The 25225-nt window shown below is 54.4% G+C and overlaps 1 protein-coding gene across 1 annotated transcript in view; it reads left to right on the plus strand.

The window, feature by feature from the left end:
• adgrg4a (adhesion G protein-coupled receptor G4a) overlaps nt 1-18824 on the plus strand; it is a 77110-nt gene extending 58286 nt beyond the window's left edge. Inside the window, exons 21-23 of the mRNA XM_087992300.1 lie at nt 4467-4568; nt 5405-5554; nt 18318-18824. Coding sequence (XP_087848426.1) covers nt 4467-4568; nt 5405-5554; nt 18318-18505 — 440 coding nt within the window. The 3' untranslated portion in view covers nt 18506-18824. The remainder of the gene's footprint in view (nt 1-4466; nt 4569-5404; nt 5555-18317) is intronic.
• The last annotated feature ends 6401 nt before the right edge of the window (nt 18825-25225 follow it).

Here is a 25225-nt window from a genome sequence, read left to right on the forward strand (position 1 = left end):
TGGAGCAGGCTGGGGGAGAGGGGCTGAGTGGCCTCCTGTTCCTGTGGAGCAGGCTGGGGGAGAGGGGCTGAGAGGCCGCCTGTCCCTGTGAGCAGGCTGGGGGAGAGGGGCTTAGTGGCCCCCTGTCCCTGTGGAGCAGGCTGGGGGAGAGGGGCTGAGTGGCCCCCTGTCCCTGTGAGCAGGCTGGGGGAGAGGGGCTGAGTGGCCTCCTGTCCCTGTGGAGCAGGCTGGGGGAGAGGGGCTGAGTGGCCCCCTGTTCCTGTGTGCAGGCTGGGGGAGAGGGGCTGAATGGCCCCCTGTCCCTGTGGAGCAGGTTGGGGGAGAGGGGCTGAGTGGCCCCCTGTCCCTGTGAGCAGGCTGGGGGAGAGGGGCTGAATGGCCTCCTGTCCCTGTGGAGCAGGCTGGGTGAGAGGTGCTGAATGGCCCCCTGACCCTGTGGAGCAGGTTGGGGGAGAGGGGCTGAATGGCCCCCTGTCCCTGTGAGCAGGCTGGGGGAGAGGGACTTAGTGGCCCCCTGTCCCTGTGAGCAGGCTGGGGGAGAGGGGCTGAGTGGCCCCCTGTCCCTGTGAGCAGGCTGGTGGAGAGGGGCTGAGTGGCCCCTTGTCCCTGTGAGCAGGCTGGGGGAGAGGGGCTGAGTGGCCCCCTGTCCCTGTGAGCAGGCTGGGGGAGAGCGCTGAGTGGCCACCTGTCCCTGTGAGCAGGCTGGGGGAGTGGGGCTGAGTGGCCCCCTGTCCCTGTGAGCAGGCTGGGGTAGAGGGGCTGAGTGGCCCCCTGTCCCTGTGAGCAGGCTGGGGGAGAGGGGCTGAGTGGCCCCCTGTCCCTGTGAGCAGGCTGGGGGAGAGGGGCTGAGTGGCCCCCTGCCCCTGTGAGCAGGCTGCGGGAGAGGGGCTGAGTGGCCCCCTGTCCCTGTGAGCAGGCTGGGGGAGAGGGGCTGAGTGGCCCCCTGTCCCTGTGAGCAGGCTGGGGGAGAGCGGCTGAGTGGCCCCCTGCCCCTGTGAGCAGGCTGTGGGAGAGGGGCTGAGTGGCCCCCTGTCCCTGTGAGCAGGCTGGGGGAGAGGGGCTGAGTGGCCCCCTGTCCCTGCGAGCAGGCTGGGGGAGAGGGGCTGAGTGGCCCCCTGCCCCTGCGAGCAGGCTGGGGGAGAGGGGCTGAGTGGCCCCCTGCCCCTGTGAGCAGGCTGGGGGAGAGGGGCTGAGTGGCCCCCTGCCCCTGTGAGCAGGCTGGGGGAGAGGGGCTGAGTGGCCCCCTGTCCCTGTGAGCAGGCTGGGGGAGAGGGGCTGAGTGGCCCCCTGTCCCTGTGAGCAGGCTGGGGGAGAGGGGCTGAGTGGCCCCCTGTCCCTGTGAGCAGGCTGGGGGAGAGGGGTTGAGTGGCCCCCTGTCCCTGTGAGCAGGCTGGGGGAGAGGGGCTGAATGGCCCCCTGTCCCTGTGAGCAGGCTGGGGGAGAGGGGCTGAGTGGCCCCCTGTCCCTGTGAGCAGGCTGGGGGAGAGGGGCTGAATGGCCCCCCTGTCCCTGTGAGCAGGCTGGGGGAGAGGGGCTGAGTGGCCCCCTGTCCCTGTGAGCAGGCTGGGGGAGAGGGGCTGAGTGGCCCCCTGTCCCTGTGAGCAGGCTGGGGGAGAGGGGCTGAGTGGCCCCCTGTCCCTGTGAGCAGGCTGGGGGAGAGGGGCTGAATGGCCCCCTGTCCCTGTGAGCAGGCTGGGGGAGAGGGGCTGAGTGGCCCCCTGTCCCTGTGAGCAGGCTGGGGGAGAGGGGCTGAGTGGCCCCCTGTCCCTGTGAGCAGGCTGGGGGAGAGGGGCTGAGTGGCCCCCTGTCCCTGTGAGCAGGCTGGGGGAGAGGGGCTGAATGGCCCCCTGTCCCTGTGAGCAGGCTGGGGGAGAGGGGCTGAGAGGCCCCCTGTCCCTGTGAGCAGGCTGGGGGAGAGGGGCTGAATGGCCCCCTGTCCCTGTGAGCAGGCTGGGGGAGAGGGGCTGAGTGGCCCCCTGCCCCTGTGAGCAGGCTGGGGGAGAGGGGCTGAGTGGCCCCTGCCCCTGTGAGCAGGCTGGGGGAGAGGGGCTGAGTGGCCCCCTGTCCCTGTGAGCAGGCTGGGGGAGAGGGGCTGAGTGGCCCCCTGTCCCTGTGAGCAGGCTGGGGGAGAGGGGCTGAGTGGCCCCCTGTCCCTGTGAGCAGGCTGGGGGAGAGGGGCTGAATGGCCCCTGCCCCTGTGAGCAGGCTGGGGGAGAGGGGCTGAGTGGCCCCCTGCCCCTGTGAGCAGGCTGGGGGAGAGGGGCTGAGTGGCCCCTGCCCCTGTGAGCAGGCTGGGGGAGAGGGGCTGAGTGGCCCCCTGTCCCTGTGAGCAGGCTGGGGGAGAGGGGCTGAGTGGCCCCCTGTCCCTGTGAGCAGGCTGGGGGAGAGGGGCTGAGTGGCCCCCTGTCCCTGTGAGCAGGCTGGTGGAGAGGGGCTGAGTGGCCCCTTGTCCCTGTGAGCAGGCTGGGGGAGAGGGGCTGAGTGGCCCCCTGTCCCTGTGAGCAGGCTGGTGGAGAGGGGCTGAGTGGCCCCTTGTCCCTGTGAGCAGGCTGGGGGAGAGGGGCTGAGTGGCCCCCTGTCCCTGTGAGCAGGCTGGGGGAGAGCGCTGAGTGGCCACCTGTCCCTGTGAGCAGGCTGGGGGAGTGGGGCTGAGTGGCCCCCTGTCCCTGTGAGCAGGCTGGGGTAGAGGGGCTGAGTGGCCCCCTGTCCCTGTGAGCAGGCTGGGGGAGAGGGGCTGAGTGGCCCCCTGTCCCTGTGAGCAGGCTGGGGGAGAGGGGCTGAGTGGCCCCCTGCCCCTGTGAGCAGGCTGCGGGAGAGGGGCTGAGTGGCCCCCTGTCCCTGTGAGCAGGCTGGGGGAGAGGGGCTGAGTGGCCCCCTGTCCCTGTGAGCAGGCTGGGGGAGAGCGGCTGAGTGGCCCCCTGCCCCTGTGAGCAGGCTGTGGGAGAGGGGCTGAGTGGCCCCCTGTCCCTGTGTGCAGGCTGGGGGAGAGGGGCTGAGTGGCCCCCTGTCCCTGCGAGCAGGCTGGGGGAGAGGGGCTGAGTGGCCCCCTGCCCCTGCGAGCAGGCTGGGGGAGAGGGGCTGAGTGGCCCCCTGCCCCTGTGAGCAGGCTGGGGGAGAGGGGCTGAGTGGCCCCCTGCCCCTGTGAGCAGGCTGGGGGAGAGGGGCTGAGTGGCCCCCTGTCCCTGTGAGCAGGCTGGGGGAGAGGGGCTGAGTGGCCCCCTGTCCCTGTGAGCAGGCTGGGGGAGAGGGGCTGAGTGGCCCCCTGTCCCTGTGAGCAGGCTGGGGGAGAGGGGTTGAGTGGCCCCCTGTCCCTGTGAGCAGGCTGGGGGAGAGGGGCTGAATGGCCCCCTGTCCCTGTGAGCAGGCTGGGGGAGAGGGGCTGAGTGGCCCCCTGTCCCTGTGAGCAGGCTGGGGGAGAGGGGCTGAATGGCCCCCCTGTCCCTGTGAGCAGGCTGGGGGAGAGGGGCTGAGTGGCCCCCTGTCCCTGTGAGCAGGCTGGGGGAGAGGGGCTGAGTGGCCCCCTGTCCCTGTGAGCAGGCTGGGGGAGAGGGGCTGAGTGGCCCCCTGTCCCTGTGAGCAGGCTGGGGGAGAGGGGCTGAATGGCCCCCTGTCCCTGTGAGCAGGCTGGGGGAGAGGGGCTGAGTGGCCCCCTGTCCCTGTGAGCAGGCTGGGGGAGAGGGGCTGAGTGGCCCCCTGTCCCTGTGAGCAGGCTGGGGGAGAGGGGCTGAGTGGCCCCCTGTCCCTGTGAGCAGGCTGGGGGAGAGGGGCTGAATGGCCCCCTGTCCCTGTGAGCAGGCTGGGGGAGAGGGGCTGAATGGCCCCCTGTCCCTGTGAGCAGGCTGGGGGAGAGGGGCTGAGTGGCCCCCTGCCCCTGTGAGCAGGCTGGGGGAGAGGGGCTGAGTGGCCCCTGCCCCTGTGAGCAGGCTGGGGGAGAGGGGCTGAGTGGCCCCCTGTCCCTGTGAGCAGGCTGGGGGAGAGGGGCTGAGTGGCCCCCTGTCCCTGTGAGCAGGCTGGGGGAGAGGGGCTGAGTGGCCCCCTGTCCCTGTGAGCAGGCTGGGGGAGAGGGGCTGAATGGCCCCTGCCCCTGTGAGCAGGCTGGGGGAGAGGGGCTGAGTGGCCCCCTGCCCCTGTGAGCAGGCTGGGGGAGAGGGGCTGAGTGGCCCCTGCCCCTGTGAGCAGGCTGGGGGAGAGGGGCTGAGTGGCCCCCTGTCCCTGTGAGCAGGCTGGGGGAGAGGGGCTGAGTGGCCCCCTGTCCCTGTGAGCAGGCTGGGGGAGAGGGGCTGAGTGGCCCCCTGTCCCTGTGAGCAGGCTGGGGGAGAGGGGCTGAGTGGCCCCCTGTCCCTGTGAGCAGGCTGGGGGAGAGGGGCTGAGTGGCCCCCTGCCCCTGTGAGCAGGCTGGGGGAGGGTCTTTCCCGTCAGTGCCCTGGTGAAATGGAGGCCTCCAATGATGTGCTTTGTCTTCACAGGATTCTTCATCTTTGTGTTTCACTGTTTGCTGAAGGATAATGTCTGTTCCCAGTGGAGGGTCCACCTGTGCTGCGGCAGGTTTCAACTCAGCGAGTATTCTGGTGAGACTCACTACCTGAGATTACTCAACCCATTCCTGACCAGGAATTGCTGTGTCATAGAGACGTACAGCACGGAAACAGACCCTTCGGTCCAACCCGTCCATGCCGACCAGATATCCCAACCCAATCTAGTCCCACCTGCCAGCACCCGGCCCATATCCCTCCAAACCCTTCCTATTCATATACCCATCCAAATGTCTCTTAAATGTTGCAATTGTACCAGCCTCCACCACTTCCTCTGGCAGCTCATTCCATACACATACCACCCTCTGCGTGAAATGTTGCCCCTTAGGTCTCTTTTATATCTTTCCCCTCTCACCCTAAACCTATGCCCTTTAGTTCTGGTCCATATGGACAGGTTGGGCCGAAGGGTCTGTTTCTCTGCTGTATGACTCTATGATTCTTAACCTAATGACCCCAGTCCTACCTTCCTGCAAGTGGCCCTTGGTCTTGTACCTTATGACACTTCAAGTGCTCATCCAATTACTTTTCGAAGCTTATGAGGTTTTCTGTCTCAACGATTGTCCCAGACAGCAGATCCCAGACTCCCGCCTTCCTCAGGGTGGAACTTTACCCTGTAACCCTCCTTACTTTCATCTTGATAGTGTACCTTCTTCTTATTGGCTCCTTGCGTCAGGGAATCAGCTGCTTTCTACCTGCCCTGTCCATGTCCCTCGTAATCTTCTAGACCATGACCAGGGGGATTGCACAGGGCTGAAGGGAGACAGTGTGGAAATGGCACTGCGTGTATTGGTCCTTCCGAGGGCTGGCACATGCCGGATGGGCTGAGTAGCCTCCTGTATGCCCTCTGATACTGAGCTTGTTTCTAATTACAGAGTGGAGCAGGACTGCCACAAGTGGAAACCTGAGGGGTGTAATGAAAAGCTTCAACACTCATTCCAAAACATCCTTCAACTCAAATTCAACAACAGCATCTTCAAATGGATCACGAAAGAATTTAATTCTTTCTCCAAACTTTGGGAACGGTAAGTTGCACTAAAGTTCTCTTTAGGTCAACGTTGTATGAAGCAATTGATTAACAGAATCCCTACCGAGTGGAAACAGGCCCTTCGGCCCAACTAGTCCACACCGACCCTCTGAAGAGTAACCCACCCTGACCCATTCCCCTACCCTATTACTCTACATTTACCCCTGACTAACGCACCTAACCTACACATCCCTGAACACCATGGGCAATCTTTGTGACTGTGGGAGGAAACCCACGCAGACACGGGGAGAATGTGCAAACTCCACACAGACAGTCACCCGAGGCTGGGATCGAACCTGGCTCCCTGGTGCTGTGAGGCAGCAGTGCTAACCACTGAGCCACCGTGCCATCCCAATTCACTTCTTCCCTCTCTTAAAAACTCCATGAAATGTTTTCCAGCAAACAGATAATCCAGAATTCTCTGATCTTTTGACTTTTCAATTCCCAGATGTCACATGACAAAGTGTCTTCAATCCAGCATTGTCCAGATAATTGCACATTCCAGTCGTCTGTAAAGATTGTCCTCCTGACACAATGTTCTGCCCTTGTTCCGAACCTCTGCACCCCCACATCCTGCCCAACAATCAAATAGCTTCTCCCTCGTGACCAATCTGTCATCTTAATCTCTTTCTAGTCTTCTTCATTGACAGGAGTCTGAGACCACTACACCACAATATTAGGAGCAATATTCGGCCCATCGCATCTGCTCCCATCCAATCATGGCTGAGCTGTTTCCCTACACCATCCTCCTGCCTTCTCTCTGTGACCCTTGATCCCTGACCAATCAAGACCCCATCTATCTCTGTCTTAAACACACTCCGTGACTTGGCCTCCATAGCCCTCTGTGGCACTGAGTCCCACAGATTCCCCACCCTCGGGCTGAAGAAATCCCTGCTCATTTCAGTTTGAAAGGGTCGTCCCTTCACCCTGAGGTCGTGCCCTCGGGTCCTCGTCTCTCCTACTCACAGAAACATCTTCTCCATGTCCACTCTATCCAGACCTCTCAATATTCTGAGAGTTTCAGTCAGATCCTCCTCATCCATCTAAACTTTATCGAATACCGACCCAGATTCCTCAACTGCTCCTCACATAACAAACCCTTCATCCCGGGGTCATTCTTGTAAATCTCCATGGACACCCTCCAAGGTCAGCATGTTCTTTCCTTAGATACAGGGCCCAAAACTGCTCACAATATTCCAAATGTGGTCTGACCAGATCCTTATACAACCTCAGCAGGGCATCCCTGATCTTGTATTCTAGCCCTGTGGAGATAAATGCAAACACTGCATTTGCCTTCCTAACTGCCAACTGAGCCGGATTCCAGTCTCTCCCTCTCAAATAAAGTCATAGAGACATACAGTACGGAAACAAACCCTTTGATCCAACTCATTTGGCAAACCAGACATCCCAGTCTGACCTAGCCCCACCTGCCAGTACCCGGCCCATATCCCTCCAAACCCTTCCTATTCATATACCCATCCAAATGCCTTTTAAATGTCGTAATTGTACCAGCCTCCACCACTTCCTCTGGCAGCTCATTCCATACACGTACCACCCTCTGTGTGAAAAAGTTGCCCCTTAGGTCCCTTTTATATCTTTTCCCTCTCACCCTAAACCTATACCCTCTAGTTCTGGACTTCCTCATCCCAGGTAAAGACTTTGTCTATTTATCCTACCCATGCCCCTCATGATTTTATAAACCTCTATAAGGTCACCCCTCAGCCTCCGACGCTCCAGGGAAAACAGCCCCAGCCTGTTCAGCCTCTCCCTGTAGCTCAGATCCTCCAACCCTGGCAACCTCCTTGTAAATCTTTTCTAAACCCTTTCAAGTTTTACAACATCTTTCCAATAGGAAGGAGACCAGAATTGCACGCAATATTCCAACAGTGGCCTAATCAATGTCCTGTACAGCCGCAACATGACCTCCCAACTCCTGTACTCAATACTCTGACCAATAAAGGAAAGCATACCAAATGCCTTCTTCACTATCCTATCTACCTGTGACTCCACTTTCAAGGAGCTATGAACCTGCACTCCTAGGTCTCTTTGTTCAGCAACACTCCCTGGGACCTTACAATTAAGTGTATAAGTCCTGCTAAGATTTGCTTTCCCAAAATACAGTACCTCACATTTATCTGAATTAAACTCCATCTGCCACTTCTCAGCCCATTGGCACATCTGGTCCAGATCCTGTTGTAATCTGAGGTAACCCTCTTCGCTGTCCACTACGCCTCCAATTTTGGTGTCATCTGCAAACTTACTAACTGTACCTCTTATGCTCGCATCCAAATCATTTATGTAAATGATAAAAAGTAGAGGGCCCAGCACCGATCCTTGTGGCACTCCACTGGTCACAGGCCTCCCGTCTGAAAAACAACCCTCTACCTCCACCCTCTGTCTTCTACCTTTGAGCCAGTTCTGTATCCAAATGGCTAGTTCTCCCTGTATTCCATGAGATCTAACCTTGCTAATCAGTCTCCCATGGGGATCCTTGTCGAACGCCTTACTGAAGTCCATATAGATCACATCTACTGCTCTGCCCTCGTCAATCTTCTTTGTTACTTCTTCAAAAAACTCCATCAAGTTTGTGAGACATGATTTCCCATGCATGGACAGGTTAGACCGAAGGGTTTGTTTCCGTGCTGTACATCTCTATGACTCTATGACTCTACACCGAATTCTCACATGACACCGACTTTTCGCTCGGGACCGAATTCCCACACTGCACCAAATTCTCACTCTGCACCGAATTTCCACACTGCACCAAATTCTCACTCTGCACCGAATTCCCACACTGCACCGAATTCTCACTCTGCACCGAATTCTCACTCTGCATCGAATTCTCACTCTGCACCGAATTCTCACTCTGCATCGAATTCCCACACTGCACCGAATTCTCACTCTGCACCGAATTCCCACACTGCACCGAATTCTCACTCTGCACCGAATTCTCACTCTGCATCGAATTCTGACTCTGCACCGAATTCTGACTCTGCACCGAATTCTCACGCTGCACTGAATTCTCACGCTGCACTGAATTCTCACACTGCACCGAATTCCCACACTGTACCGAATTCTGCCACTGCACCGAATTCTCACACTGCACCAAATTCCCACACTGCACTGAATTCTGACTCTGCACCGAATTCTCACATTGCATCGAATTCCCACACTGTACCGAATTCCCACACTGTACCAAATTCTCACACTGCACCGAATTCCCACACTGCACCGAATTCCCACACAGTACCAAATTCTCACACTGCACCGAATTCTCACACAGCACCGAATTCCCACACTGCACCGAATTCCCACTCTGCACCGAATTCTCACTCTGCACCGAATTCCCACGCTGCACCGAATTCTCCCACTGCACCGAATTCTCCCACTGCATCGAATTCTCACTCTGCACCGAATTTCCACTCTGAACCAAATTTTCACTCAGCACCGAATTCCCACACTATACCAAATTCCCACAAAGCACCGAATTCCCACATTGCACCGAATTCTCACACTGCACCGAATTCCCACACTATACCGAATTCCCACACTACACCAAATTCCCACACTGCACCGAATTCTCTCTCTGCACTGAATTCTCACACTGCACCGAATTCCCACACTGCACAGAATTCCCACTCTGCACCGAATTCCCACACTGCACCGAATTCCCACTCTGCACCGAATTCCCACACTGCACCGAATTCCCACAGTGCACAGAATTCCCACTCTGCACCGAATTCCCACACTGCACAGAATTCCCACTCTGCACCGAATTCTCACACTGCACCGAATTATCACACTGCACTGAATTCTCACTCTTCACCGAATTCTCACACTGCACTGAATTCCCACACTGCACCGAATTCTGATTCTGCACCGAATTCTGATTCTGCACCGAATTCTCACACTGCACTGAATTCCCACACTGTACTGAATTCTCACACTGTACCGAATTCTGAATCTGCGCCGAATTCTCACACTGCACTGAATGACCACACTGTACCGAATTCTCACACTGCACCGAATTCTCACACTACACCGAATTCCCACACTGCACCAAATTATCGCACTGCACCAAATTATCGCACTGCACCGAATTCTGACTCTGCGCCGAATTCTCACGATGCACCAATTTCTTACACTGCACCGAATTCTGATTCTGCACTGAATTCCCACACTGCGCCGAATTCCCACACTGCACCGAATTCTCACGCTGTACCGAATTCTCACACTGCACTGAATTCCGACTCTGCGCCGAATTCCCACACTGCACCGAATTCTCACTCTTCACCGAATTCCCACACTGCGCCGAATTCTCACACTGTACCGAATTCTCACACTGTACCGAATTCTCACGCTGTACCGAATTCTCACACTGCACCGAATTCCCACACTGCGCCGAATTCTCACACTGCACCGAATTCTCACACTGTACCGAATTTTCACACTGCACCGAATTCCCACACTGCGCCGAATTCTCACACTGCACCGAATTCTCACACTGTACCGAATTCTCACGCTGTACCGAATTCTCACACTGCACTGAATTCCGACTCTGCGCCGAATTCCCACACTGCACCGAATTCTCACTCTTCACCGAATTCCCACACTGCGCCGAATTCCCACACTGTACCGAATTCTCACACTGTACCGAATTCTCACGCTGTACCGAATTCTCACACTGCACCGAATTCCCACACTGCGCCGAATTCTCACACTGCACCGAATTCTCACACTGTACCGAATTCTCACGCTGTACCGAATTCTCACACTGCACCGAATTCCCACACTGCGCCGAATTCCCACACTGCACCGAATTCTCACACTGTACCGAATTCTGACTCTGCGCTGAATTCCCACACTGCACTGAATTCTCACACTGCACTGAATTCTCACACTGCACCGAATTCTGCTTCTGCACTGAATTCTGACTCTGCACCGAATTCTCATACTGCACCGAATTCTCATACTGCACCGAATTCCCACACTGCACCGAATTCTCACACTGTACCGAATTCTCACACTGCACCGAATTCTCACACTGCACCGAATTCTGATTCTGTACCGAATTCTGCTTCTGCACTGAATTCTGACTCTGCACCGAATTTTCATACTGCACCGAATTCCCACACTGCACCGAATTCCCACACTGCACCGAATTCCCACACTGCACCGAATCCTCATACTGCACCGAATTCTCACACTGTACCGAATTCTCACGCTGTACCGAATTCTCACACTGCACCGAATTCCCACACTGCACCGAATTCTCACACTGCACCGAATTCCCACGCTGCACCGAATTCTGACACTGCACCGAATTCCCACACTGCACCAAATTCCCACACTGCACCGAATTCCCACACTGCACAGAATTCCCACACTGCACCGAATTCTCACACTGTACCGAATTCTCACACTGCACTGAATTCTCACACTGCACTGAATTCTCACACTGCACCGAATTCTGCTTCTGCACTGAATTCTGACTCTGCACCGAATTCTCATACTGCACCGAATTCCCACACTGCACCGAATTCCCACACTGCACCGAATTCCCACACTGCACCGAATTCTCATACTGCACCGAATTCTCACACTGCACTGAATTCTCATACTGCACCGAATTCTCACACTGCACCGAATTCTGATTCTGTACCGAATTCTGCTTCTGCACTGAATTCTGATTCTGCACCGAATTCTCCCACTGCACCGAATTCCCACACTGCACCGAATTCTCACTCTGCACAGAATTCTCACTCTGCACCGAATTCCGAATCTGCACCGCATTCTCACTCTGCACCGAATTCTGACTGCACCGAATTTTCGCTCTGCACCAAATTCCCACTCTGCTCCCAATTCAACACTCTGTACCGAATTCTCACTCTGTACCAAATTCTCACTCTGCACCGAAGACTGGAGATTGGCAAACGTTGTGCCACTGTTTAAGAAAGGTGGTAAGGACAAGCCTTGGAACTATAGACCGGTGAGCCTGACCTCGGTGGTGGGCAAGTTGTTGGAGGGAATCCTGAGGGACAGGGTGTACATGTATTTGGAAAGGCAAGGACTGATTCGGGATAGTCAACATGGCTTTGTGCGTGGTAAATCATGTCTCACAAACTTGATTGAGGTTTTTGAAGAAGTAACAAAGAGGATTGATGAGGGCAGAGCGGTGGATGTGATCTATATGGACTTCAGTAAGGCGTTCGACAAGGTTCCCCATGGGAGACTGATTAGCAAGGTTAGATCTCATGGAATACAGGGAGAACTAGCCATTTGGATACAGAACATAGAACATAGAACATAGAAGAATACAGCGCAGTACAGGCCCTTTGGCACTCGATGTTGCGCTGATCCAAGTCCACCTAACCTATACTAACCCACTATCCTCCATATACCTATCCAATGCCCGCTTAAATGCCCATAAAGAGGGAGAGTCCACCACTGCTGCTGGCAGGGCATTCCATGAACTTACGACTCGCTGAGTGAAGAACCTACCCCTAACTTCAGTCCTATATCTACCCCCCCTTAATTTAAAGCTATGCCCCCTTGTAATACCCGACTCCATACGCGGGAAAAGGTTCACACTGTCAACCCTATCTAACCCCCTAATCATCTTGTACACCTCAATCAAGTCACCCCTAAACCTTCTTTTCTCTAATGAAAACAGCCCCAAGTGTCTCAGTCTATCCTCATACGATCTTCCTTCCATACCAGGCAACATCCTGGTAAACCTCCTCTGCACCCGTTCCAGTGCCTCCACATCCTTCCTATAGTATGGCAACCAAAACTGCACACAATATTCCAGATGCGGCCGCACCAGAGTTTTATACAACTGCATCATGACCTCAGTACTCCGGAACTCAATTCCTCTACCAATAAAAGCCAGTACGCCATATGCCTTCCTCACCGCACTATTTACCTGGGTGGCAACTTTCAGAGATCTGTGTACATGGACACCAAGATCCCTCTGCTCATCCACACTACCAAGTATCCGACCATTAGCCCAGTACCCCATCTTTTTGTTATTCTTCCCAAAGTGAATCACCTCACACTTAGCTACATTGAATTCCATTTGCCACCTTTCTGCCCAGCTCTGCAGCTTCTCTATATCCTGCTGTAACCTGCCACATCCTTCCTCACTGTCAACAACTCCTCCGACTTTCGTATCATCCGCAAACTTGCTCACCCAACCTTCTAACCCCTCTTCCAGGTCATTTATAAAAATGACAAACAGCAATGGTCCCAAAACAGATCCTTGCGGAACACCGCTAGTGACGGCACTCCATGAAGAAACTTTGCCATCAACTACTACCCTCTGTCTTCTTCCATCCAGCCAATTCCTAATCCAAACCTCCAACTCACCCTCAATGCCATATCTCCGTATTTTCTGCAGTAGCCTACCATGGGGAACCTTATCAAACGCCTTACTAAAATCCATATATACCACATCTACCGCTTTCCCCTCATCAACCTCCTTCGTCACCTTTTCAAAGAATTCAATAAGGTTTGTGAGGCACGACCTGCCCTTCACAAAACCATGCTGACTATCCTTGATCACATTATTCCTATCGAGATGTGCATAAATCCTATCCCTTACAATTCTCTCTAAGACTTTGCCCACAACAGAAGTGAGACTCACCGGCCTATAGTTACTAGGGTTATCCCTACTCCCCTTTTTGAACAAGGGAACCACATTTGCTAGCCTCCAATCTTCTGGCACTACTCCTGTAGACAAAGAGGACATAAAAATCAAGGCCAATGGCTCTGCAATCTCCTCCCTTGCTTCCCAGAGAATCCTAGGATAAATGCCATCAGGCCCAGGGGACTTATCTATTTTCACCCTATCCAGAATTTCCAACACCTCTTCTCTACATACCTCAAAGCCATCCATTCTACTTATTTGTGACTCAGTATTCACATCGACGACAATGCCCTGTTCCTGAGTAAATACTGAAGAAAAGTATTCATTCAGTGTCTCCCCAATCTCTTCCGCCTCCACACGCAACTTCCCACTACTATCCTTGACTGGACCTATTCCTACCCTAGTCATTCTTTTATTCCTAACATACCTATAGAAAGCCTTAGGGTTTTCCCTAATCCTACCGACTAAGGACCTTTCATGTCCCCTCCTTGCTGCTCTTAGCTCTCTCTTCAGGTCCTTCCTGGCTACCCTATACCTCTCAATCGCCCCAATTGAACCTTCACGTCTCATCTTGAGATAGGCCGCCCTCTTCCATTTAACAAGGGATTCCAATTCCTTATTAAACCACGGCTCCCTCGCACGACCCTTTCCTCCCTGCCTGACAGGTACATAATTATCAAGGACACTCAATAGTTGCTCCTTGAACAAGCTCCACATATCATTTACACTCTTGCCTTGGAGTCTACTTTTCCAAGCCACTAACTTGCTCAAAGGTGGAAGACAGAGGGTGGTGGTGGAGGGCTGTTTTTCAGATTGGAGGTCTGTCACCAGTGGAGTGCCACAAGGATCGGTGCTGGGTCCTCTACTTTTTGTCATTTACATAAATGATTTGGATGCGAGCATAAGAGGTACAGTTGGTAAGTTTGCAGATGACACCAAAATTGGAGGTGTAGTGGACAGTGAAGAGGGTTACCTCAGATTACAACAGGATCTGGACCAGATGTGCCAATGGGCTGAGAAGTGGCAGATGGAGTTCAATTCAGATAAATGTGAGGTACTGCATTTTGGGAAAGCAAATCTTAGCAGGACTTATACATTTAATGGTAAGGTCCTAGGGAATGTTGCTGAACAAAGAGATCTTGGAGTGCAGGTTCATAGCTCCTTGAAAGTGGAGTCACAGGTAGATAGGATAGTGAAGGCGGCGTTTGGTATGTTTTCCTTTATTGGTCAGAGTATTGAGTACAGGAGTTGGGAGGTCATGTTGCGGCTGTATAGGGTATTGGTTAGGCCACTGTTGGAATATTGTGTGCAATTCTGGTCTCCTTCCTATCGGAAAGATGTTGTGAAACTTGAAAGGGTTCAGAAAAGATTTACAAGGATGTTGCCAGGGTTGGAGGATCTGAGCTACAGGGAGAGGCTGAACAGGCTGGGGCTGTTTTCCCTGGAGCATCGGAAGCTGAGGGGTGACCTTATAGAGGTTTACAAAATTATGAGGGGCATGGATAGGGTAAATAGACAAAGTCTTTTCCCTGGGGTGAGGAGTCCAGAACTAGAGGGGCATAGGTTTAGGGTGAGAGGGGAAAGATATAAAAGAGACCTAAGGGGCAACTTTTTCATGCAGAGGGTGGTGTGTGTATGGAATGAGCTGCCAGAGGAAGTGGTGATGGCTGGTACAATTACAGCATTTAATAGGCATTTGGATGAGTATATGAATGGGAAGGGTTTGGAGGGATATGCGCCGGGTGCTGGCAGGTGGGACTAGATTGGGTTGGGATATCTGGTCGGCATGGACAGGTTGGACCGAAGGGTCTGTTTCTGTGCTGTACATCTCTATGACTCTACACCGAATTCTCACACGGCACCGAAATCCCACTCTGCACTGATCGTTCGGGTGAATGTACGATGCACTCATTCTGAAATAGAATCTCAGTAATCAAACCCCGTTCTCCAGCCTCCATGTCACCTGGACACAATGCTTTGTTGTGAATGGAGAGGTCCCTAACTCTAAGGAAGGGCGTGGATACTGCCTCAGTGAGGTACAGGGCTGTAACAAATGAAAACAAACCTAGTGCTTGACTTCCTTTCTAGATGAATGGAATTGAGAAATGGCAGGTTTCACTAAACCTGTTATTCTGTCTTGTTTTAACCAGTCTCAGGGTGTGAGCCACCGTGTGGAGTCTCGGTTACTATGTTTCTGAGAGGCTATTGAGGCTAGCGTGTTTTGAGAAGATTTGTAGCTCAGGTTGAGGTTCTGGATGTAGGTTTGCTCGCTGAGCTGGAAGGTTTGTTTCCAGACGTTTCGTCACCATACTAGGTAACATCTTCAGTGGGCCTCTATACGAAACACTGCTGCTGATTCCTGCTTTCTACTTATATGTTTGGGTTTCCTTGGGTTGGTGATGTCATTTCCTGTGGGAAACAGGAAAACAACACATACAGACCAAATACTGAGCTACAGAAGCAATCATCCCAACACCCACATACGAAGCTGCATCAGAATGTTATTTCAACGAGCCAACACACACTGCAGCACAGAGGAGCTACGCAGAGCAGAGGAAAATCACCTATACCGTGTATTCAAAAAGAATGGGCACCCAATGAACACAGTCTGACAATTTCTCAGTAACAAACCCAAACAAACAGACAAAACCCATCCAGAAACCCTAGCCACTCTCCCCTACATCAAAGACATCTCGGAAATGACTGCCAGGCTACTCAGACCTCTTGGCATCACATTAGCCCACAAACCCACCAACACACTAAAACAGCAGCTAATGAATTTGAACAACCCTATACAGACAATGAGCAAAACTAATGTCAATTACAAAATACCGTGCAAGGACTGTAACAAACACTACATTGGACATACAGGCACAGAACGAGCCGCCACCAGGATACATGAAAACCAACTAGTCACAAAACGACATGACCCTCTCTCACTAGTATCCTTACATGCGGATAAGGAAGGACACCACTTCGACTGGGACAACACATCCATCCTAGGACAAGCCAAACAGAGACACGCACGAGAATTCCTAGAAGCATGGCATTTCAACCAGAACTCTATCAACAAACACATTGACTTGGAGCCCATTTACCACCCCCTGAGAAAAAGAACAGGAAATAACATCACCATAGGAAATGACATCATCACCCCAAAAAACCCAAACGTATCAATAGAAAGCAGGGATCATTAGCAGTGATTCGCCTGAGGCTCACTGAAGAGGTTACCTAGTATGGTGACGAAACGTCCGAAAATGAACCTTCCAGCTCAGCGAGCAAACCTACATCCGGGTTATTGAGGCATTGGGGGCGAGCAGAGAATGTTGATGAAGTTAACATCAGACATGTGTGGGTTTACACATCGGGGACAGATTGAGTAACGTGCTGTCTCCTCCCCTGAATAAAGAAGGCTGAAACATAACCTACTGGGGCCATGTAACGTAATAGAAGGTTTGATCAGGGATACAGACAGAGTGTTTCCTCTCCTGGGGCAGAGTTAGAAGCTGCCAATCTCAAAGAGTCTGCCAGAAATCCCACAGGGAATTCTACCAGGACTTTCTCCGTGTGGTAAAGGATCACTGTGCTACAGGAAATGGTTGAGGTGATGTCGTGAGAAATGGTTCGGTTGTGGCCTCATCTTCTGTTCCATCGCCCATGACCTTGTGGCAGCCAGAAACCTCTCTAACCCAGGCCCTGTACAGTTGTAGCAAGACCTCCCTTGTTGGTGCAGACACGATGGGCTGAAGGGCCTTTTCTGTTCTGTATGACTCTATGGTTTGTATACTCCATCCCACTGTGGTAGGGACCAGTATTCCATCTGCCCCAATCACTTACTGGACTCTGTGGACTGATGTCTTGTGGTTCATCTAACAGGGAACCCAGATTTGGGGAGGCACGGTGGCTCAGTGGTTAGCACTGCTGCCTCACAGCGCCAGGGACCCAGGTTCGATTCCAGCCTCAGGCGACTGACTGTGTGGAGTTTGCACGTTCTCCCCGTGTCTGCGTGGGTTTCCTCCGGGTGCTCCGCTTTCCTCCCACAGTCCAAAAGATGTGCAGGCCAGGGGAATTGGCCATGCTAAATTGCCCGTAGTGTTCAGGGATGTGTCTGTTGGGGGCATTAGTCAGGGATAAGTGTAGAGTAATACGGTAGGGGAATGGGTCTGGGTGGGTTACTCTGTGGAGGGTCAGTGTGGACTTGTTGGGCTGAATGGCCTGTTTCCACACAGTAGGGATTCTAATATGCTCATAAAAATCCCTCTGCACCCCAGTATCTTGCAGCCTCTTTCCAGTTAAATCATACTCTGTTTTTGTATTCAGCCTGTCCAAGGTGAACAACCCCACACTTTTCCACATTATAATTGTGTGTCTAATGTTTTGCCGGTTTTAATGAACCCTGTCTAGCCTCCTTAGCAGAGACTTTGTCTCCTCCTTACAACTTGGTTTCCTAACTCTGCATCATCAGGAAATGTGGTGACTGTAGGCTCAGTATCTCTGCCCATAGGGAGAGTCGGTAGGTGAGGTCCCAGCACTGGCCCCCTCACAGTCCCATTGGAAGTGTTTGCCAAGCTGATTGTGACTGGTCTCTCCTGATTGTCTGTCTCAGTGCGGTAACCAGTCCTCCTTTCATACTAACACCATATGGCCCTAACACCTTCAGCAGCGGCCTTTATTCACAACTTACTAAATGCCTTTCAGAAACCCAAACCTACAGTCTCAGGTTCCCCTTCACCCCAGCAGCTTGTTACACCCTCAACACTCTGGGATCCATTACACCTTCCCAGGTCAGAACCAGCCTGTTCCCTGATTGGATCCTGAACTTCAAGCCTTGACTCGTGACCCAGTGGCTGTAGATAGAACTGGTTTGATTGTGGAATCTTTCTGCACAGTTATTGCCCAGGGAGATGGTGTTTCCCTCCTTCCTTCATTAACATCTCCTCCTGTGGCAGGGCAGGGTCAGCACGTACAGCCCAGCCTGGGAGGGAATGCAGTGTGTCCAGTGGATGGGTATTTACATTTTCATTTCACCTCTGACTTCAGGTGTATATTTTGTTCTCTCTGGAGGGTTCTGTGATTGGGGTGTCAATGTCTCTGACTTCCTGAATCCCTGCAGATCCTGGCTACAGCAATGACTACGCCTGGCCCTCCGACGTAGATAACTGGATGACCAGCTGGGATATTGAACTGAGTGAGAAGTTATCATCGTGTGTTTTGCCTCATGTGCAGCGAGCTAGTGTTCTCACAGTCAGCCCACAGTCTCCACAGTGCACCCACACCAACACCCACTGCGTGTGGCATTAGAACCCACAACCTTCAAACCAAACCTCCAAACCGAACTGCTGTCTGTAAGGCCCGGCCATTGTAATCCTTCCTCCTGGGTTTCAGGCTCCCCGCTTTGATTAGGGACACAGTCTGGTGAGCTACATTTTCCTTTCGGTGTTGGGATTGAGAGTGGGACGGGTCATTTCACTGTGAGCCCAGGCTGGGGGCTGCTGAGGACTGAATGGATGTTGGAAGTTTACCAGGGGGTGTCACATCATTCCCAGCTTCAGGGCAGGAGGCGGCTTGTCCCATCACTGACCACACTTACCACTTACCAGAGAGAGCTGCACATGCTGGGCATCTCTCAGAAACTGCTGTCCTGGGGGAGGGGGAGGGGAGGGGGAGGGGGAGGGGGATGGGGAGGGAGACGGGAAGAGGGAGGGGGATGGGGAGGGGGAGGGTAAGGGGGAGGGGGAGGGGGAGGGGAGGGGGAGGGTAAGGGGGAGGAGGATGGGGAGAGGGAGGGGGACGGGGAGAGGGAGGGGGAGGGGGAGAGGGGGGGGGGAGAGGGACGGGGAGAGGGAGGGGGAGGGGGAGAGGGGGGGGGGGGAGAGGGACGGGGAGAGGGAGAGGGAGGGGGAGAGGGAGGGGGACGGAGGGGGACGGGGGGAGGAGGGGAGGGGGAGGGTAAGGGGGAGTGGAGGGGGAGGAAAGGGGGAGGGGGAGGGAGAGGAAAGGGGGAGGGGGAGGGTGAGGGGGAGGGTAAGGGGAAGGGTAAGGGGGAGGGGGAGGAGGATGGGGAGAGGGAGGGGGACGGGAGGGGAGGTGGAGGGGGAGGGGGAGGGGAGGGGGAGGGGAGAGGGAGAGGGAGGGGGAGGATGAGAGGGAGGGGAGGAGAGAGGGAGGGGGAGGATGAGAGGGAGGGGAGGGGAGAGGGAGGGGGAGGATGAGAGGGAGGGGAGGGGAGAGGGAGGGGAGGGGAGAGGGAGGGGGAGGGAGACGGGGAGACGGGGAGGGAGGAGGGGAGAGGGACGGGGAGAGGGAGAGGGAGGGGGAGGGGGGTGGAGGGGGACGGGGAGAGGGAAAAGGAGAGGGGGCGGGGGGAGGAGGGGAGGGGGAGGAGGGGGAGGGGGGGGAGGGGAGGGGGAGGAGGGGGAGGGGCAAGGGGGGAGGGGGGAGGGGGAGGGTAAGGGGGAGTGGAGGGGGAGGAGAGGGGGAGGAAAGGGGGAGGGGGAGGGAAAGGGGGAGGGGGAGGGGGAGGGTAAGGAGAGAGGGAAGGGAGGGGGAGGGGGATGGGGAGAGGGACGGGGAGAGGGAGAGGGAGGGGGAGAGGGATGGGGAGAGGGAGGGGGAGAGGGAGAGGGAGGGGGAGAGGGAGGGGGAGGGGGAGAGGGAGGGGGAGAGGGAAGGGGAGAGGGAGGGGGAGAGGGAGAGGGAGGGGGAGAGGGAAGGGGAGAGGGACGGGGAGAGGGAGAGGGAGGGGGAGATGGAGGGGGAGGGGGAGAGGGATGGGGAGAGGGACGGGGAGAGGGAGAGGGAGGGGGAGATGGAGAGGGAGGGGGAGAGGGATGGGGAGAGGGACGGGGAGAGGGAGGGGGAGAGGGAGAGGGAGGGGGAGGGGGATGGGGAGAGGGAAAAGGAGAGGGGGAGGAGGGGGAGGAGGGGGAGCGGGGAAGAGGGGAGGGGGAGGAGGGGGAGGGGCGAGGGAGTAGGGGGAGGAGGGGAGGGGGAGGGTAAGGGGGAGGGGGAGGGTGAGGGAAAGGGGGAGGGGGAGGGGGAGGGTAAGGGGAGAGGGAAGGGAGGGGGAGGGGAGAGGGAGGGGGAACGGGGAGAGGGAGGGGAGAGGGAGGGGGAACGGGGAGAGGGAGAGGGAGGGAGAGGGGAGGGGGAGGGGGGAGGAGGGAGAGGGAGGGAGACGGGGAGAGGGAGAGAGAGGGGAGGGGAGAGAGAGGGAGAGGGGAGGGGAGGGGGAAGGGAAGGGGAAGAGGGAGGGGGACGGGAGGGGAGGTGGAGGGGGAGGGGGAGGGGGAGGGGAGAGGGAGGGAGAGGGGAGAGGGAGGGTGAGAGGGAGGGGGACGGGGAGAGGGAGTGGGAGGGAGATAGAGGGAGGAGGAGAGGGAGGAGGAAGGGAGTGGAAGGGAAGAGGGAGAGGGAGAGGAGGGGGAGGGGAGAGAGAGGGAGAGGGGAGAGGGAAGGGAAGGGGAAGAGGGAGGGGGACGGGAGGGGGAGGGGGAAGGGGAGGGGAAGAGGGAGAGGGATGGGAGGGGGAGGGGGAGGGGAGGGGACGGGGAGGGGAAGGTGAGAGGGAGGAGGAGAGGGAGAGGGATTAGATTAGAATTAGAATCTGATTTTAACATTTCTGATCCCGTACATGATTTAATCTGTCAACCTCTGGGTTCAGAAACCAAGAATCTGATAAATGTTGATTAATGATAAAATATTCACGTCATCATGTGTGTAGGAATCTGCTGATTGGTGTTTGATCGTGTACTCACTCATCGTCAACAATTTTATTTCTTGTGTATTTCCAAAACCTGATGTATTCGTAGAGAAGAGACTCATTTACAAAAGCTACCAGCTCTGGATGTGTGTTTCATTTTCATAAAGGAATATCATTACTTGCTTTACAGTGTCAAGCTTTCACATCTTTACCATAATAAGGCAATAAGAATACAAGGAATAGGAACAGCAGTAGGCCATTCAGCCCCTCTAATCGATAAGGTCACTGTAGACCTGACATTCCTCACATCCCCTTTCCCCCCTTTTCCCAGTCACCCTCAATTCCCAACTGGTCATGAATCTCTCTCTCTCTCAGCCTTAAATCTCCACACGGACCCTCCCCCCACCGCTCTCTGAGGCAAGGAGTTTGAAAGACTCACAACTGTCAGAGAGAAGACATTCCTCCCCATCTCAGTCCCAAAGTGATGCCCCTTTATTCTGAGACTGTGCCCTCTGGTCCCAGACTCTCTCATGAGGGGGAACATCCCCTCAGCATTGACCCTGTCAAACCCCTTAAAAATCCGATGGGATTCAGTGAGATTACGTGTCCTCTCTAACCCCCGGTGAGTAGAGTCCCAACCAGTTCAATCATTGCTCATAAGACAATCCTTTCACAGCAGGGGTCATCCCAGTGAACCTTCTCTGAACTGTGTCCAATGAAATGATGCCTTTCCTTAAACAAGGTGACCAAACCTGCTCATCGTTCTCTAGATGCGGTCTCACCTTGTACAGCCACGTTAAGATTTCCCTGCTCTCATACTCCAGTCCCCTTGAAATAAGGGCCAGCATTCCATTAGCGTTGCTGATTCCCTGCTGCCCCTGGGTGCTAGCTCTCTGTGTTTCGTGTACACGTTCCCCCAAGTCCCTTGGTGTTGCACCTTTCTGCAGTATCGCTCCATTTGAATATTACCCTGTTCTTTCATTCTCCTTTCCAAAATGACCAACGTTAGTCACTGTTGTTGAAATTATTGAATTTATAAAGGGAAGGATTTTCAGAAAATGGCGACAGTGCAATATTTCCGAGTGTCCCACAGTTGGTGCAGAGACTCGGGGAGGTGGCCAAGGGTTCAGAGAATGTCAGAGCTCCATCCCATCAATGCCCAGAATCCCAGGATTGTGAGGATGGATGGTGGGATTTCTCAGTGACCTGCCTCCAATCTGACTGTTCAGTGACCATCTCATTGTTCTCAACATTCTCAGTCAGGGCAAATGGTTTAACGCTATCGACCCAGTTGGGTCCCTCACCAACTTAACCAGCTCAGTGACTGCGCTGCCACAGTTAAGCAGCTGTTAGAGTTTTGGGAAATTCGCCTCTGTCTGTCCCCCGTCACTGTGAGCTCAGGTGGGTGGAGATAGACAGTGGATGTCAGGGCGACATTAACATCACGTTACTCGTTCATTCACCATCCTCTGGCAGTTTCTCCATCCTTTTAAAACATTTATTTTCTGAAAGCCCATCAGGAGTAAAAAAGAAAAGATGGGGTACTGGGCTAATGGTCGGATACTTGGTAGTGTGGATGAGCAGAGGGATCTTGGTGTCCATGTACACAGATCTCTGAAAGTTGCCACCCAGGTAAATAGTGCGGTGAAGAAGGCATATGGCGTACTGGCTTTTATTGGTAGAGGAATTGAGTTCCGGAGTCCTGAGGTCATGTTGCAGTTGTATAAGACTCTGGTGCGGCCGTATCTGGAATATTGTGTGCAGTTTTGGTCGCCATACTATAGGAAGGATGTGGAGGCACTGGAACGGGTGCAGAGGAGGTTTACCAGGATGTTGCCTGGTATGGTAGGAAGATCGTATGAGGAAAGGCTGAGGCACTTGGGGCTGTTTTCATTAGAGAAAAGAAGGTTTAGGGGTGACTTGATAGAGTGACTTGCTAAGCAAATCTTAGTAGGACTTATACACTTAATGGTAAGGTCCTCGGGAGTGTTGCTGAACAAAGAGACCTTGGAGTGCAGGTTCATAGCTCCTTGAAAGTGGAGTCACAGGTAGATAGGATAGTGAAGGTGATGTTTGATATGCTTTCCTTTATTGGTCAGAGTATTGAGTACAGGAGTTGGGAGGTCATGTTGCAGCTGTACAGGACATTGGTTAGGCCACTGTTGGAATATTGCGTGCAATTCTGGTCTCCGTCCTATTGGAAAGATGTTGTGAAACTTGTAATGGTTCAGAAAAGATTTACAAGGATGTTGCCAGGGTTGGAACATTTGAGCTATAGGGAGAGGCTGAACAGGCTGGGGCTGTTTTCCCTGGAGCGTCGGAGGTTGAGGGGTGACCTTATAGAGGTTTACAAAATTATGAGGGGCATGGATAGGATAAATAGACAAAGTCTTTTCCCTGGGGTGGGGGAGTCCAGAACTAGAGGGCATAGGTTTAGGGTGAGAGGGGAAATATATAAAAGAGACCTAAGGGGCAATTTTTTCATGCAGAGGGTGGAACGTGTATGGAATGAGCTGCCAGAGGAAGTGGTGGAGGCTGGTACAATTACGACATTTAAGAGACATTTGGATGGGTATATGAATGGGAAGGGTTTGAAGGATATGGGTCGGGTGCTGGCAGTTGGGACTAGATTGGGTTGGGATATCTGGTCAGCATGGACAGGTTGGACCGAAGGGTCTGTTTCCGTGCTGTACATCTCTGTGACTCTATGTTCCAGATGTTGGACATTACCCTGCCCAGGGCCTGAGGGATAAGATCTCAGCTTCTTGTGAAGGTGAAGCTGAGTCTGGCTCTGCAGCTTCCGAATTCCAGATTGAACATCGTTTCGGGAGACACTCGAGTTGTTATTTGACCCAGGGCCAGCAGGGGTAGCTGTTAGCTGTCCTCCATTCACCTGGACATTAATCTGAGAACACTCACAACCTCTGACCCTGGAACAAGGTCCGATCTCACCTCAGTCCCTCCCGTCGCTCTCCTGATGTTATAGACAATCACACTGATCACTCTCTGTCCCTGATATTGGCCTAGGCATGAGCGAGGGGGCACACTCAGTGACAGTTCACACAACTGGCCGTTTACTCAGCCCGTTACTAAACCATCCGGCTCCAGATGGAGGTAATCTCCTATTGGCTGTTATACTCCAGAGAGCCAGGTAATGTCCTGGGGACCCAGGGTCCAATCAGATTGAAACCCCTGGCACCTTATTCAGCTCCCCATGAAAGGTTTTTACTGCCTGAAACCCCCCAGTTGGAGGAAGAGCCCGTGGTTTTTGTGCTAACTCGCTCCTGCCTGGGGGCTCTGCTGGGTCCTGCCTGGGGGCTGTGCTGGGTCCTGCCTGGGGGCTGTGCTGGATCCTGCCTGGGGGCTCTGCTGGGTCCTGCCTGGGGGCTCTGCTGGGTCCTGCCTGGGGGCTGTGCTGGGTCCTGCCTGGGGGCTCTGCTGGGTCCTGCCTGGGGGCTCTGCTGGGTCCTGCCTGGGGGCTGTGCTGGGTCCTGCCTGGGGGCTGTGCTGGATCCTGCCTGGGGGCTCTGCTGGGTCCTGCCTGGGGGCTGTGCTGGGTCCTGCCTGGGGGCTCTGCTGGGTCCTGCCTGGGGGCTCTGCTGGGTCCTGCCTGGGGGCTCTGCTGGGTCCCGCCTGGGGGCTCTGCTGGGTCCTGCCTGGGGGCTCTGCTGGGTCCTGCCTGGGGGCTCTGTTGGGTCCTGCCTGGGGGCTCTGCTGGGTCCTGCCTGACAGTGAATTCACTGCCATTTCAAGGCCAACACAGTATATGACATCAGAGAGAGTTGGATAGAGCACTTGGGGTGAAAACACTATGAATTACGGCAAAAGCAGGAACAGGCTAGTCAGCCATGATCACAACGAATGGGGAATGGGGCTAGAAGGGCCAAATGGCCCACTCCTGCTCCTCCCCCTCTATGGTTCAGACGTCCAGTTGGGAAATACCTGAGAGGGTACGGGGCAGCTTCCTGTCTGATTCTATCCCTGAGCCAGATTGGAGGATTTCGATTGACCCTTCATCCGCCATGAATCCAGGAGACTCGAGGAGCTGCTGGTGTCCTGCTGGACTCTGCTCCTGTCCCCACTGGCAATGACGGCGTCCCCAGGTGGAGTAACAAGGAAGTGGCAGGACGATTGCTTGGAATGCAGAGGCACGTTCAAAGTGAATGATCTGGAAATTCCCTGCAGCTCAGTGTAAGATCCCAATGGGGAGGAGATTTAGACTGTGGGGACGGGATAGGGGGAGAAGAATCACCTGAATGGGCAGCTACCTAAATGCTGGAACACAGACACGTTTTGTGGATGTCAATGTAATATCTGTT

Source organism: Chiloscyllium plagiosum, unplaced genomic scaffold, assembly GCF_037043375.1.
Source record: "Chiloscyllium plagiosum isolate Xiang-an unplaced genomic scaffold, Cpla_swu_hap1 HiC_scaffold_11, whole genome shotgun sequence".
Lineage (NCBI taxonomy): Eukaryota > Metazoa > Chordata > Chondrichthyes > Orectolobiformes > Hemiscylliidae > Chiloscyllium > Chiloscyllium plagiosum.